The sequence below is a fragment of the Budorcas taxicolor genome, chromosome 1 (genome assembly GCF_023091745.1).
Source record: "Budorcas taxicolor isolate Tak-1 chromosome 1, Takin1.1, whole genome shotgun sequence".
NCBI lineage: Eukaryota > Metazoa > Chordata > Mammalia > Artiodactyla > Bovidae > Budorcas > Budorcas taxicolor.
Genome location: NC_068910.1, coordinates 8218722 through 8234817, shown reverse-complemented (window position 1 = coordinate 8234817; position 16096 = coordinate 8218722). Strand labels below are relative to the sequence as shown.

The 16096-nt window shown below is 47.7% G+C and overlaps 1 protein-coding gene and 1 long non-coding RNA gene across 3 annotated transcripts in view; one reads left to right on the top strand and one right to left on the bottom strand.

Moving 5' to 3' along the window:
• KIF9 (kinesin family member 9) overlaps positions 1-16096 on the top strand; it is a 36896-nt gene that overhangs the window by 9609 nt on the left and 11191 nt on the right. Inside the window, exons 6-14 of the mRNA XM_052637607.1 lie at positions 283-507; positions 4128-4211; positions 4324-4416; positions 5154-5301; positions 6380-6444; positions 8366-8443; positions 13839-13907; positions 14736-14840; positions 16025-16080. Coding sequence (XP_052493567.1) covers positions 283-507; positions 4128-4211; positions 4324-4416; positions 5154-5301; positions 6380-6444; positions 8366-8443; positions 13839-13907; positions 14736-14840; positions 16025-16080 — 923 coding nt within the window. The remainder of the gene's footprint in view (positions 1-282; positions 508-4127; positions 4212-4323; positions 4417-5153; positions 5302-6379; positions 6445-8365; positions 8444-13838; positions 13908-14735; positions 14841-16024; positions 16081-16096) is intronic.
• The window catches only part of LOC128045139 (uncharacterized), a 50664-nt gene continuing 40582 nt past the window's right edge, over positions 6015-16096 (bottom strand). For both annotated transcript variants that reach the window (XR_008199136.1, XR_008199137.1), the window contains 3 exons: positions 13429-13609; positions 11222-11304; positions 6015-6066 (listed from right to left, as the gene is read on the bottom strand). This is a non-coding gene — a long non-coding RNA (uncharacterized LOC128045139). The remainder of the gene's footprint in view (positions 6067-11221; positions 11305-13428; positions 13610-16096) is intronic.

The window sequence follows — 16096 nt, the reverse complement described above, 5'->3', positions numbered from 1 at the left end:
TCCACAAAATGATATTTTCACTTCACAGTCTTTTCTGTTCATCATGCCTCTACTTCTTGAGACTGTATAATGATTAGCCAATCTGTAAGTCAGGCCTCAAAAAACTACGAGATGATAGTGAATATCACCCGATGAACTACTAGCTGTTGATGAGGACCATCACAGTAACTAGACCGCGAATTCTTCCAGGGTGAGGGCTCTCTCCGGATCTCAGGACTCCCCTAATCCTGGCTGGGCGTTGGCGCTCTGCTCTTGGTGACTGCTGTCCAATCTCCCATCCAGGTTTTTAGGATGATTGAAGAACGTCCCACACATGCCATTACTGTGCGCGTTTCCTACCTGGAAATCTATAACGAGAGCCTGTTTGATCTCCTGTCCACGCTGCCTTATGTTGGACCCTCGGCCACACCTATGACCATCGTGGAGAATCCTCAAGGGGTCTTCATTAAGGGTTTGTCGGTCCACCTCACAAGTCAGGAGGAGGATGCATTCAGCCTCCTCTTTGAGGTGAGATGATCAGGACCACAGCTGCCTTCTCCCTAACCTTTTCTTTCTCCCTTCTTTCCTTTTGTTCCCCTTTTCCTCTCTCCTTAGTTTCTTAGTTACTTTGATAAACAGAATTAAAATTAGTATATACTTGTTTAGCAAGTTCAGATAATAATGAAAAAATATAGAAGCAAAAAAGAATTCACTTATCTGTTTTCTACATATGGCAATAATAATGTGTACATATATATATATTTAATATTTATTTATTTGGCTGCACTGGTCTTCAGAATATAGGATCTTTAGTTATGGCATGTGGGATCTAGTTCCCTGACTAGGGATCAAACCCTGGGCCTCTGCATTGGGAGCACAGAGTCCTAACCACTGGATCACCAGGGAAGTCCCAATAATGTATATTTTGGCTTAATAAATTTGACTTTTAGTCTTTTTTTCTCTTGAAGTTTTTTCTGTATTTAGTTGAAACTGTCCTTTAAAAAGTTAACCATGGGCATTTGTGATATAGAAAAAAATTAAAATGTCTTTGAAATATAAAGGCTCTTAGAAATCAATAAAAAAACATTCCCTGGGATGTGTTATTCTTTTTAATATCATGTAGATTAAAATTCTTACGCATTGCTGGTGACCTATAAAGGGCTGTAGCCATTTTGGCAGTTTCCTAAAAAGTTAAACATTAATTTTTTTTTAACTTTTTATTTTTACTTTATTTTACTTTATAATACTCTATTGGTTTTGCCATACATTGACATGAATCCACCACGGGTGTACATGCGATCCCAAACATGAACCCCCCTCCCTCCTCCCTCTAAACAGTAATTTTTTCATAGGACCTAGCAATTCTGTTCCTAGAGATCTACCCAAGAGAAATGAAAATCTATGTGCACACAAAGACTTGTACACAGATATTCATAATAAGATTATTCATAATAGCCAAAGACCAGAAATAACCAAAATATTCATCAACTGGAGGATGGATAAGCAAAATATGGTACATCCAAACAATAGAAAACTAGCGATAAAAAAGAAATGGAACATTGGTACATGCTATGACATAGATGAAACTCCTCCTCCCTCCCCGGAAAAATGCTAAGTAAAAGAAATTTTAAAAGGTCACCTAATGTATGACTCCATTCATTTGAAATGTCCTGATAGCCACATCTATAGAGAAAAACATTGCCTGGGGGAGGGGAGCAGGAAGTGACTGCAAATACGCCTGAGAAAACTTTTTTGGAGTGATACATTTAAAAAATAGAATTGTGAGGATAGTGACACAACCCTGTAATTTTACTGATTCAAAAAATCACTGAACTATAATACTTAAAATGGTGAATCTTAGGATATTTAAAATATATGTCAAATAAAAGTTTTAAAAAGAAGTCACTTAGGTGTCCTCAGAGGTGATTTAAACACAGATCCCTTGCATGTACACAGAAGAAAGAGCCTGCCAGGAGGCAGCAAAAACACATTCTCATCTTATTGCTGCTCCTAACATTTCACCATGAAGAATGATGTTTGCCGAAAATTTCTTGGCTTAAGGTTAAAGAAGGTCCAAGTTTGTGAAGAGTTTATCATGAATGAGTATTTATTCATACCCATAGAAGTAACTGGGCTTCCCCAAAGAATCCGCCTGCTAATACAGGAGACTCAGGTTCAATCCCTGGGTCAGGAAGATCCCCTGGAGGAGGAGATGGCAACCCACTCCAGTATTCTTGCTGGAGAATGCCATGGACAGAGAAGTCTGGTGGGCTACAGTCCATGGGGTCACAAAGAGTCAGACACAACTGAGCAACTAACACTGGAAGCAAGCACTCTCCTGACTTGTAATCATTTCCTTGGTCTTCATTAGGGCTTAACCACCTGTAATTATATCTCCTGAAATAGTATAAGTTAACCTTTTTGGAAGTTTATATAAAAGGAATCATGTAGGATGAATTGTCTTATTTCTCTTACCTACTGTTTATGTGCAATTCATCTGGTATTGTTATATGTTTTTCACTTTTATCATATTACATTGTGTGAGTATACTACAGTTTAGTTATCCATTCTACTTCAGATGGACAGTTGGGTTTTACTAATTTGGGGATATATCAGACAATGGCACTATGTGTTTATTGACCTAGAACCAGGGACGTTCTTGTATGTATATGTGATGCACATAAGCATGAATTTCTCTAGGTAAAGCCAAGAATTGTAATTGCTAGGTCACAGAGAGTATGTGTCTTAAGCTTTCTTAAACGATACCAATAATGGCATACTCCCTCAACAGGTTGTCAGAATTCCCATTATTCTGATCCTAAAATTTTGACCAGTCTGGCTGGTGTATAGTGTTTCCCATTATGGCCCCACTCATTGGGTTTTATTTCCCTGATTACCAATGAGATTAGGGACCTCATTATGTGTTTATTGACCATTTGCATTTCCCTGTTCATGTCTGTTGATTATTATCTTTACAGATATCTTTTTTTCCTCTTATTTGTATAAATTTATCAATTCTGAAAACTAGTTCTTTTCTCAGTTGTATGTATTACAGCTGTTTTCTATCTCCTGTGACTTTTTTTCTTGATATGTCAATTTGGTGAACAAATATGCTTAATTTTAGGCTAGTTGAATGTGACAGTGAGACCTTGGGGATGTAGCCTGGGAGCCAGCCAGGCCTCCTCCACAGCCCAGGGCCTCCCCTCCTCTTTAGGTGCTCCACTCTCTGCAGGGGAAGGCAGTATCGCTGATTTGGGGTTTCTTCATAGCACTTCTCAGGGTCCTTTAAGGAGACAGGAGTCCCTCCTGTACAAATCTTTTTCTCTGAGTACAGCCATTTCTACATGTCTCCTTTTAAGTGTATTCTGGTCATAGTGCCTAATCCTGTGAATTAGAGGCAAGGGCTGTCTCTTTAAAGATACAAATTACTGATTTTTTTCCTAATGTTTAAATGTAACTCATGTTCACTTTAAAAATATGGAAGCATAACCTGTATATATAAAAGATCCACCTATAAACTCCAACCCAGAAGTGACCATTAGTAACATCTTGGTAGCGCCATCTGTTTATTCTTTCTTCCATGAATGCTTCTGCATTCCTCAGATTGTACCATCATATGATTTTGTCCTTCGTTTTGTTAATGAGGTGTATATACATTGATCTGTGTATGTCAAACCATCCTTGCATCTGGGGTAAATTCCATTTGGCTGTGGTGGATATGTCCGTTTATTGTGCTATTGAAGGCAGTTTGCTCCGATTTTTGGATTCTGCATTATTGTTATTACAAGCTATTTGTCAGCATTCTTCTGGTCACATAACATTGTTCTCCAGACAGATCATTCTTGAATTGCTGGATATGTAGGTTGGTTATGACTCAATATCTATGAATATTTTTTAGGCTCATAGTTTTTGTTGCCACTTTGCTTTTCAGAAAGCTATTATACAAATTCACATGTCGTTAGCAGTGAGTGAAAATATAGGTCTGACTCCAATTTGTCTTCTGTTCTACTAGTTTATAAATCAGATTTCCCTGGAAGGCCTGACCGAGGGCTGTGATGTAAAGATCATTTCTGTATAGTTAAAAAATGACTCAAATGCCTTGTTGTTTCAATATGTCAAAATGTCTACATGTTTTCTCTCTTCTTTAGGGAGAGACCAACAGGATTATAGCCTCCCACACAATGAACAAGAACTCATCCAGGTCACACTGCATTTTCACCATCTATGTGGAGGTAAGTACAAGCTCTTTGAATAGCTTGGGAAGGGAGGTCGATTCCCATGGAGCTTGTTCCGTAAGAAGCTTCTCACTGTGACAGCCTAACCTCTGTTTTGGGTGTTTCACAGGCCCGTTCACGGACCTTATCAGATGAAAAGTATGTCACTTCCAAAATTAACTTGGTGGATCTAGCAGGCTCGGAGAGGCTGGGGAAGTCTAGGGTAAGTGGGGGAGCAGGAAGTTCCTCCTCAACAAGCCATGGCCCTGTTTCCAGCTTGGTGTCTGTGTGCGTGGACTGTCCCTCACTGGGCATTCGTGAGCATCGTTCCTAGCTAGGCGCAGTTCAGCTGGGGGGACAGAACTAGCAGAGGTGAAACAGCTGCATCAGAGAGGCCATTCCTACTTGGCAGGACTGTTGTAAACGCTGAATGAGATGATGGCTCCTAAATTCTTAGCAAAGTGCCTGGCAGTCAGTGCTCCATGCTCATATTAGCATTTCTCTGTGCATGAGTGTTCATATGATGAATATTTGCATGAATTTTTCATCTCACATACATATTCATATGAGTATTAGCATAAGCATTCAGAAGAGCATTCAGAAGAGCATTCAGATGAATGTTTGTATTGGTGTGTTGAATGAATGTTTGTATATTCCCCAGGATTATTTGCTCAAATATCTGCACAAATATTCCCCTGTGTGTTCATAACAGTGTGACTCTTAAGGGAGTATTCATATGAATATTCACACAAGTATTCATATTCATATGAGCATTCACTCATATGAATATCTGCATCAGCGTTCCTGGGAGTGTTCTTATTAGCCCAACGTGGAATACAAGACAGGAAGAGAAGACCCTGCTTCTGGGCAGGAGGCTCTGGCCTGGCCACAGACCTGCAGTGTTTTTTGTGGGGCAGCCTCTCCACTTGGCCTGAAGCAGAACTGACCTTTGGTTTGTAGTCTGAGGGCCGAGTCCTGAAGGAAGCCACCTACATCAACAAGTCGCTGTCATTCCTGGAGCAGGCCATCATTGCCCTTGGGGACCAGAAGCGAGACCACATCCCCTTCCGGCAGTGCAAGCTCACCCACGCCCTCAAGGACTCATTAGGTGAGGGGTGGCTGGTGTGCAGGGAGGAGGGACAGGACTGGCGTTGTCTGCTACTGGTGGTGATGGCTTGCTCCCTCCCGGTGGCATGGACTTGCCTGCAGCCTTTTCACAGTGACCATAGAAACACCTGGAAAGGCAAAATCAAGCACAGTGCCCTCTCATGTCCCCCATGCCATTCTGCTCCCTCCTCAGAGGCTTTGCCTAAGCTTTGGCCTCTACCAGGGGCAACCTATCATGTCCCACCATCCCTGAACCAGCTGGCAGAATCCTTCATCGCCTTGAAGCCTCAGGTGGAGGGCCTCTCCTGTGAGGTCTTCCCTTTTCTTCAGCCTCTCTGATTGAGGAGCAGGGGCTATCTTGTCATCCTGTGTTCCCAAGCTTTTGCGTTGGGCCTGAAGGTGGGTGTGTGATGATTAACTACGTGCCCCCCATAAGCAAAGCCCTGGCCACAGGCCTCTGCCCTGCCCCAGCCACCTCGCCTCTGCTTTCTCCCCAGCTCCTCCTTTAGGTACGTTTGGCGGCCTCTCCCTCTTCTCTCCTTCTTCCCCTTGCCTCCCAGGCTTGTGCATGCTTTCGTGTGTCTTCTCTGGCCCTCAGTTGGGTCAGGCTGCTAGAACCAAATACTGTGGACTGAGGGGCTTACACTATGCAGACATCTGTTTCTCACCCTCCTGGAGGCTGGAAGTCTCAGATCAAGGTCCAGCAGGAATGGTTCCTGGTGAACACTGCCTTCCTGACCTGTAGATGGCCACTTTCTCCTTGTGTCTTTACATGACCGAGAGAGAGAAAGAAAAGAGAAAGATCACAAAGAGACAGAGCTCTGGTCTCTCTCTCTCTCTTCTTTTAAGGGCGCAGATCCTATTATGGGGCTCCACCCTCATGACCTCATCTAAACTTAATCACTTCCTGTAGGCCCCACCTCCAGATGCCATCACCTTGGGCACTAGGACTTCAACATATGAAGTTTGAGGGGAGACAAGCGCTCATATAATAACAGATCACTGCCACCAGCCTCAAAGGAATGTCTTGGCAGAAAACCCTCATGGTTCATGGACCTTCTGTGTCTTGCTTTCTGCAGGGGGAAATTGCAACATGGTCCTCGTGACAAACATCTATGGAGAAGCTGCTCAGTTAGAAGAGACGGTACGTAAGGACAGTCAGGGCAGCCGGATTAGCATCCATCCTCAGGCGTGTGGACTGGGTAAACTGACTCAGTAGCCACAGACATGGTCAAGAGTGGACGGATCCAGGGGATGAGTCTGAGCCAAAAGGGCTCCAGCCGGGATCCAGATACCAAGTCCCAAGGGGCAGAAGCTGTGTCAAGGGAGAGGCAAGGCAGGGGGCAAGCTCAGTGTGGGAGCCTCTGTGAGGAGACGAGGCTGTGCATCAGCTGGGTAGGGCAAGCACTGTGTTTTCTGACCCACGCAGCGGGAGGCTCAGGAAAGAGGAAGGAGAAGGTGAGTGGCTGGAGGGGCTCTGGTGGCCATGCTGGGGCCTTAGCTGCTCTCCTGAAGATGGCAGGGCTTGTCACGGGGCTTTAGTAAAAGAGGGTTGTGGCCAGACTCATGACTCAGGGAGATGAACCCAGCAGCAGGAAACAGGTGATCTGAGGAGGCGAGAGGCTTATGAGAACCAGAGGCAAGAATACGAGCTGAGCTAGTGACACAGGAGAGTCCACATAGCCGAGGCTCCCTGCCTCTCCTCCCAACTCATCATAAGTGAGATAGGACTGGAAATCTTTCCATAGACATTTTGCTCAAGTGTGGACAGCTCAGGGCAAGTTTCAGTCATATGCAGAATCCACTCAGTGAAACAGGTCAGACACTGCAGGGTGAGATGCTCCTGCAGGGCCTCCCAGCTTTGTGCATTAGCGACCGTCCCAGCTTCCAGGGGGGGTTCTCCTGCTGCACACTCAGCATCCTGGGACGTGGGAAGCCAGGGATGGGAGCTCCAGCTGACGTGCAGGCAATATCCCCAGAGGAAGGCTTCAGGACCTACTGGTCTCAGAGTATCATAAAGCGTGAGTGAACCCCAAGAGGAGTCATGTGACTATTGGGCCTCCTGGCTGCCTGGTTGAGAAATCTGTCCTCCTAGACTGTGGAAGACACTCTCTCCCCGATGCCCACCTCTGAGATGGTCACACAGGAAGCAGCTCTCCTGGCACCTGCTGTCCCCAGAGGCTCGTACCCACACCACCTGGGATCTCTGCCCAGGACTGAGCCCACAGAAGCCCCGAGGAGCTGCTTGGGACAAAGGCAGACTGCCAGTGTGGAAGGTCATGATTCTCTTCTCCAAATGTTCTAACTTTAAAACAGTGCCTGTCATGATTGGTGTTGCTTTATGCAGTGACCCTGCCTGTGTGTACAAGGGAGTTGTGGCCACACGTGCTGCTGTATTTGCAGCAGGAGTCTGCTTTCACCCCACACAGAAGTAACTCTAATGACAGGGGCCTCTCTGAGGGCTGACTGTGGGCCAGTTCTGTCCAGAGCACATTACATACCTAAGCACTAAGTCTCCCAGTGACCTTGTGAGCCAGGTCTCCTCGATTTTACAGAGAGGTTACAAGACCCATCTGAGGATGTACAGTCGGTCAGTCTGTGCAGAGCTCTTAACCACTAGGCAAGATTGTCCAGTGGAAGAGCCCTTTCAGGCCTTCCTCAGGCTATTTCTGGGTGGCCCATCCCTCCTCTGAGTCTGCCTCCCTGCTTCAGGCCCTGAGTCAGTCCAGCGTAGTCTGAGGCTGGGATGTCAGGGCCTGCCTCATGTGCCTCTGGCTGCTCCTCACACCAGGGAGCAGCCCCCCACTCCTCATGGAACATCAGTGCTCCAGGGCTGTCTCCCAAGTGCCTACCCATGGGCCTCCAGCCATAATCACCCCTGGCTGGCTGTGCCCCTGGAGGGACACAGACAAGACCCCCCAGATGTCACCCCATGGGCCCATGGAGCATTCCTCTCTTTGGGGAGATTTGCTTTCTAGTGTACTCCTTTAGACATTGTTTAGCAAATATCTCTAGTCACAAGTAGTTTGCCAAGAACATAGAGGTCTGTCTGATCTGTTTTTCAGTTGTCTTCACTGCGGTTCGCCAGCAGGATGAAGCTGGTCACCACCGAGCCTGCCATCAATGAAAAGTATGACGCTGAGGTATTAAGGAGTAGGCAGGTGTCTCCCTCTGGGGAAGATATATGGGTTTGCTGCCCGGGTCCCATGAACCTGGCTTCCCTCCCTGCTTCCACCAAAGATACCCATGCTATCCTGAGTCAGTCACTTTCTGTTCTGGGGTAGGTCAGTGTTCAGAGTCCCTGGAGACCCCCCTGGGGGCTGCCACCAAGGTGAAAGGGCTAGGTCAGGGCCTCACCCAATGCATGGGGCCTCAAGGCTTCTGAGTACCCCGGGCTTCTGCATCGGAGTCCTTAGAGCTGCTTCTGAGCTTAATCCGTGTGGGCTGTCTCTCAGACTCATCTGGCTAGGTCACTACTGAACCGCTTTCTTCCCAGCCTGAGTGATCCCTCTTGGCATACAGCTGACCAATCAGGAGGAATGCTCAGCATCAACACTAACCAGGGAAATGCAATTAAAAACCTTAGTGGAATTCCACCTTCAGACTAGCAAAAATGAGACATTTTCTGACAATGCAAAACAGGGTGAGTATGTGCAGAACAGCAGATCTTATTTATTTCTTGTCAAAGGGTAACTGCCAACCACTTTGGAGAGCATTTTGGCAACATCTACTGAAGTAAAAATACATTTACCAATAATTTGCTTTTCCTTTAAGATACGTATGCAATCATAGTTATTGGAGAGGAGCACATGTGTGCCCTAAACCAATGACAAATCACCTAAACTTTCCAGACTTTAAATCCTGAAGGAAAATAACAGTCCCAGGGCTCTGTGTATCTGAACCATGGTGTGGAGGTTGAGGAAGAAGTAGAGCTTAGAGATTACCCCAAGGGCTCACTGAACCACAGGTCACTGGACCCGTTCCCAGAGCTCCCGATTGCCTCGGTCTGGAGTGGGGCTGAGGGTTTGGATTTCTCCCAAGTGTTCCTAGCGCTGCTGTTCTGGGACCTCACTTGGAGAACGACTTGCCCTGTAGTTAAGAGCCCTGGCACGTGCACTGGGCTATCCTGGCTCAGTAGCCGGTTCTCTCAGCTGTCTAGCCTCAGTGAGATGCTTGTTCTTTCTAAGGGAAGAATAACAGAGTCCACCCTCAAAGAGATGTTGTGAAGAGTACGGTAACGAGTAGAAATCATTCAGCACAGTGAAATGTGAGTTAGCAGTCCACTCGGTTCTGCGGACAGGCAGCGTCACTCCTCGGTGTACAATCCAGCGGCATTCTCATGGATGCACAGAGACTTACAGAAAGCGGTGCTGCACCGCTTACTGCAATGGTGAAAAGTTAGGAACGCAACTAATAGCCCTTAACGGAAGAGTAGCTAAGCAGGTTGTGGAGGGAGGGAGCCAGAGCTTGAGCTTTGAGCATGGATAATCTCTAGGGAGAAAACAACTTGGGGACTGAAATGGTGGCATCTATCATTCATACCAAGTATAAAGAACATAAAAAGCAATGCTGATTATTCTTAGTGCATACATGTGCGTGCAGCCAAAGAAAAAACTGTGTAGGAGTGAAAAGACCAAACTGAGCTGGGGGTTCCCTCTGGATGTCAGGGTGGGGAATGGACTCAGAGTGGGGTCCAGGGCCTTCACATTTATCTTAAATTTTAAAATTTCTTTTAAAAACAAAAAATACCTGCAGCCAGTATTTAGCATGCTGTTAAAAAGTCAGATTTTAGGGTGGTCTTCCCAAAGTTTCATGGCATTATTTTCTATGCTTTTCTGTAGCTTGGAGCATTTCTTATTTATTTTTCTTATTTGCTATTCACTTACCTTAGGACTACCACATTACCACCTGTGAACCTGGCTGGGTGGGCATTGCACCTGATGGCAAGGACTTTCATTTTAATGTAATTCCTGTTCTGAAATTGGCACTGTTGGTCCTGGACAGCCAAGTTGCCATGTCGCCAAATGCAAATGTGTTTATAATCTTTGCGATGAGCCTTTTCCTTTCTGTGCACGAGTTCTTGAGAAAGTGGCTTCCACGCTCTCAGGGTGCAGAGAATCCCATGGAGGGAGGAGCCTGCTAGGCTACAGTCCATGGGGTCGCAAAGAGTCGGACATGACTGAGCGACTTCACTTTCACTTCACTTTCACGCTCTCAGGCTGCAGCTTGGCACCTAGGGAGCCAGGGCAGCAGATGGCCCTTTTCCTCTGTCTCCTGACTGGCCCAGAGGTCTCAGCCTGGCTCCTCACACCACGCTGGACGGAGGAGTCATCGAGCTGGAGGTCCCCAGCAGCTCAGCCAGTTTCCCTGGCTGCATAGAGTGCATTTTCTAGAACTGAGACCCCTCAGCTGGGACAAGGGGATGAAGATGAGTAGGGGCTGGCCGCCAGTCCTCTCTCATAGGACTTCCCTCAGTCACCTCATAGGAAGTCCACTAAAGGACTATCTTGAGGTTGCCCAGAGGGGCAGAGTCAGAATTTGGACCCTGGTCATGGGTCTTGAGTTCAGGCTTTGTGCTCTGATTTGCCAGTGAGCCACCGGGACCCCTTGCTATAGACTGGTCACTGCTTTGGTCACCAGATGGACAGAGGACCCTGACAGGCTACAGTCCATGGGGCCGCAAAAGAGTCAGACATCACATAGTGACCAAACAACTAAACCTGAGACCCAGCTGTCAGGGGCTCCCTCTAGTGGCTATTTTGAACAACTAAAAGCCTATTGTTAACACTGAAGGTTCTCAACATGAAGTCCTGGGCTTATATGAAAGACTCAAGGACAGTATCAGATGTAAAATGACTAAGCAATTCTGCTTCTAGAAATGTATCATTTATTCGTTCAGCTAAAATTTATGGAGTACTTACTATGTGCCAGGCACTTTTTGAAGCACCTGGGACGTCAGTGGACCAACAGAAACACAAAGCTGTCTTGAAGAGCTGACAGTTCACTAGAGATGGGAGAGACAGATGTAATAAACATAAGAAATCAGTCGGTTCTAGATTCTTCCATTTGCAACAACATGGATGAACCTTGAGGACATCGTGCTAAGTGAAATAAGCCACATACACAAAGAAAAACACTGCATGATCTCACTTATATGTGGAACCTAACAAAGTCAAATTCACAGAAGCAGAAAGCAGAGCAGTGGTTACCAGGAGTGGGAGCAGGCAGGCTGAGATATGGGAGATGTGGGTCAAAGAGTACATATTTTTAGTCCTAAGATGAATGAATTCCAGGGATCTAACATATAGCATGGTGAATATAGTTAATAGTAGTGTGCTGTATACTGAAAATTTGCAAGGGAAGTAGATCTCAGAAGCTGTACCACATACACAAAAAATGGTGACTAGTGGATATGTTAATTAGCTTGCCTGTAGTAGTCATTTCATCGTGTACATGTATATCAAAACATCAATGTTGTACACCTTAAATATATATAATTTTTCTTAAAACTAAAATAGCTTAAGTTCTAGAGCTTCACTGTCCAATACAGTAGCCACTACTCACACATGGCTTCTGAAATCAGTAAAAAAAAACAAAAACAAAAAAAACTTTCTTTTTGGTCACACCTCATGACAAATCACTGCAGATGGTGACTGTAGCCATGAAATTAAAAGATGCTTACTCCTTGGAAGAAAAGTTATCACCAACCTAGATAGCATATTCAAAAGCAGAGACATTACTTTGCCAACAAAGGTCAGTCTAGTCAAGGCTATGGTTTTTCCTGTGGTCATGTATGGATGTGAGAGTTGGACTGTGAAGAAGGCTGAGCGCCAAAGCATTGATGCTTTTGAACTGTGGTGTTGGAGAAAACTCTTAAGAGTCCCTTGGACTTCAAGGAGATCCAACCAGTCCATTCTGAAGGAGATCAGCCCTGGGTGTTCTTTGGAAGGAATGATGCTAAAGCTGAAACTCCAGTACTTTGGCCACCTCATGGGAAGAGTTGACTCATTGGAAAAGACTCTGATGCTGGGAGGGATGGGGGGCACGAGGAGAAGGGGACGACCGAGGATGAGATGGCTGGATGGCATCACGGACTCAATGGACATGAATTTGAGTGAACTCCGGGAGTTGGTGATGGACAGGGAGGCCTGGCGTGCTGTGATTCATGGGGTCGCAAAGAGTCGGACACGACTGAGCGACTGAACTGAACTGAACTGAACTGAACATGCCACAGGGATACTAGTTCCCCAACCAGGGATCAAACCCATACCCCCGGCAGTGGAAGTGCAGGGTCTTAACCACGGGACCTCCAAGAAAGTGCTCTGAAATCAGTAAAATTAAATAAAATTAAAAAATTTTTAAAAATTCAGTTCCTCTGTCCCACTAATCACACTCTAAGTGTTCCATAGCTTTATGTGGCTTGTGGCACAAACAGAACCTTTCCATCATTACAGCAAGTTCTGTTAGTACTGCTCTAGGGTATGTTCTCTGAAAAAAAACTAGAGCAAGATTTTTAAAAACCGTGGTGTGAGAGTGGGAGGGGATTGCAGTTTTACATGGGGTACCTGAGGGGCACCTAATTTAGCAGTGTTTGAACAGAGACTTGAGGAAGGCGAGCTATGCGAATACCTGGGAGAAGCATGTCCCAGGCAGAGTGGACAGGCAGCACAGAGGCAGGAGCGTGCTCATTTGGTGGGAGTGGCATGAGCAGGGGCAGAAGCGTAGACAAGGAGTAATGGGGCAGATCACAGCGCATTGCTGCTGCTGCTGCTAAGTCGCTTCAGTCGTGTCCGACTCTGTGCATCCCCATAGATGGCAGCCCACCAGGCTCCCCCGTCCCTGGGATTCTCCAGGCAAGAACACTGGAGTGGGTTGCCATTGCCTTCTGCAATGCATGAAAGTGAAAAGTGAAAGTGAAGTCATTCAGTCGTGTCTGACTCTTCGCGATCCCATGGACTGCAGCCTACCAGGCTCCTCCGTCCATGGGATTTTCCAGGCAAGGGTACTGGAGTTGGGTGCCATCGCCTTCTCTGACATAGCGCATAGGTCACTGTTATCCTACACAAAGATGTAAGAGCAAAGTGTTCTGCAGCATTGTTTATAGGAGCAATAAATGGAGGTGGCATACCTGTCAGTGGGGAATGGTGATGCTTTGTGTAGTGGCTGGAGAGGATGAGGGTGACATCCTGGAGGCACAGGCTGCATGGAGAGGGCGGTGACCATGGTGGATTGAAGTATGCTGTAGCTTCTGGATTCGGGCTTTAGGGTGGTCCTAGTGGAGCCCATACTGACTCTGTTCTTAGTCTTCCCTGCAAGTAAGAGGCAAAGGACAGAGAAGTGATGAAACCCCTTCAAACCCTAAACTCACCCAGTTGGGGAAAAGTCACCAGCTGGGAGGGAATCGTCCAAATGTTGAGATCACACTCCATGGATTACCTGCAAGGGCCAGGATGTCCAAGGACAGGGTGGGGAATTATTAAGTGGCTTCTCTGACGGTCCTCCTTGCTACCCCCGCCTCCCCATATGCTTCCCTGGCAGAGAATGGTCAAGAACCTGGAGAAGGAGCTAGCACTGCTCAAGCAGGAACTAGCCATCCATGACAGCCTGGTAAGGGGCTAGAGGTGATGGGTGGAATACTAGAGGGACTGGGGTCAGGGTACCAAGTGGGCAGAAGGACTAGGTGGGAGGGGGCAGTGGGTCAGGGCAGGGGTGGATCAGAGGGTGGGCTGGGTGAGCAGAGGGACTGGGTGGACAGGGGGCCATGTGGGTCAGGGGCTGAGTAGACAGGGGACTGGGGGAACAGAGACTGCGGGGGCAGAAGGCCTAGGGGATCAGGGATGCCTGTTGGGCAGAGACTGGAAGAACAAGATGTGGGCAGGGCTGTCAGATGGTCAGGGAGCAGAGCCAGGCAGTAGGCAGGGGGATGAAGGGCAGGGGCCACAGGGCTGGCAGGTGTGGGTACAGAGGCAGACAGCCTGATGATGGCTCAAGGTCAGGGAGGTGGACAGGCTGGATGGTTATTAGGGGCAGCAGGGAGCTGGAAGGTAGGGGTGGGGAGCAGGAGACCTCCAGTGCTGGTCTGAGCTGATGCTCATGGTCCAGAGGGTCTCAAGGCAGAGGCGCCCACTCCCTCCTGTGGCCCTCATCCCACAGTCTGCTGAGGCTCAGCCAGCAGAGCCCCCTGGATTGGAGGAGCAGGCCCTTGTCTGGCAGCCTTTCCTTCCCTACCCCACTTGGTTGTCCCGTGCTGACCCGACTACCTGGCCTGTGAGTCAGGCCCTCCCTACCAGGACATGGTGATGAAGGGAGTAAAGTGGCTTGGGTAGCCAGGCTCTCTGCCCAGCCTCCCCACTTTGGTCCTCAGAATGGTCCCTGCCACCCTGCTTGGGCTCGGGCGCTTGGAGCTTAAGAGTACGTTCCTCTTCCTTCTCCAAGGCCAACCGTACCCTCGTGAACTATGACCCTATGGATGAAATCCAGATTGCTGAGATCAACTCCCAGGTGCGAAGGTACCTGGAGGGAACACTGGAAGAGATTGACGTAAGGAGCCCCTCAGGACCCCCATGTCCGGCTGGCCCGGGCCTGTCTCCCGGCCACACCATGATGTATGCTGCGCTAGCCTGGGAACCTCACTGAGAGGGTGCAGGGGGAATAGAGTAGGTGGCGCTGGACTCCTGGCCTCAGGGCCCTTCAGCCCACTGAGGCCGCAGCATCCATGTTTAGGGTCGCAAGGCTGTGGGTGCCCCACAGCCTTGAACACAGGGGAGGTGGTCCAAGCCTTGAATACAGTGGGGGTGGTCCATTACGGGGCCACCAGTACAGATCCTAGAGCCAAGCTGCTCTGGGTCGAATCTCAGAGCTCAGCAGTCTCCCTGCTGAGTGGCATCAGGAAAATGCTCAAGCTCGTGTACTCTGGTGGTCTGACCTGTACAGCAGGGAGGGAAACGGGCTGGGATGAACTGAGAGGCAGCATCTCAGGGGCTTGTCTGTGGCAGCAGAGGGGGGACATTAAAGGATGATGGTCATGCTGGTTGTCTACAAGGTAGACCCCTCCAGGGCCCATGCTGGAGTGGGCCAAGGAGGAAAAGAGCAGCCACAAAGGGAAGGCTCTCAGGGGGAGAGAGGCATTCTGTTTTCAGAGCACAGGCTGGCAGGCCTCTCATCAGGGGTTCACGGCCAGAGCCTTGTCCAGCCTGTCACCGTCAGCAGCTGCCAGAGGCAGGCCTGGGACAGCTGAGGGCTCTTCTGGTCTTTCTAGGAGGGGCAGCCCCAGAATGACCGTCAAGGCTAATGCTAGAGGGCAATGGGGTCAAGAGAGGCCGATGGTCTCCCCTTTACCCACAGGTGTGTGTATGTGTCTGGGCCCACACAGAATGGTTCATAATGGACCCTTTTGGAAGCAGGAGAGAGCTGAGGACAGTTAATTTTATTTAGATGTTTTCTTAGTACCTTCAAGAACTAGAGTCATTTCAATTTTATATGTATCTTCAGTCAGAAAAGGTGATTTTTTTATAGCTTCAATAAATAGTTTCCAAATTACTAATCAAGGGTCTCTCTGTTCTTGAGGAGGGCTTGACTGGCACTTTGCTGAGAGGGTGTTGGTACATGTCCCCTTCTTGAGACACATGGTCCAAGGCTTAGTCAAGGGGTCCTGATTTCTCTACAGACACAGCCTTAGTCCTGTGATGCCCCTGGTCTAACCTCTGCCTTGCTCTCCTCTCCAGATAATCAACCTCAGACAGATCCAGGAGGTGTTCAACCAGTTCCGGATGGTGCTGAGGTAAGGGAGCCACCAC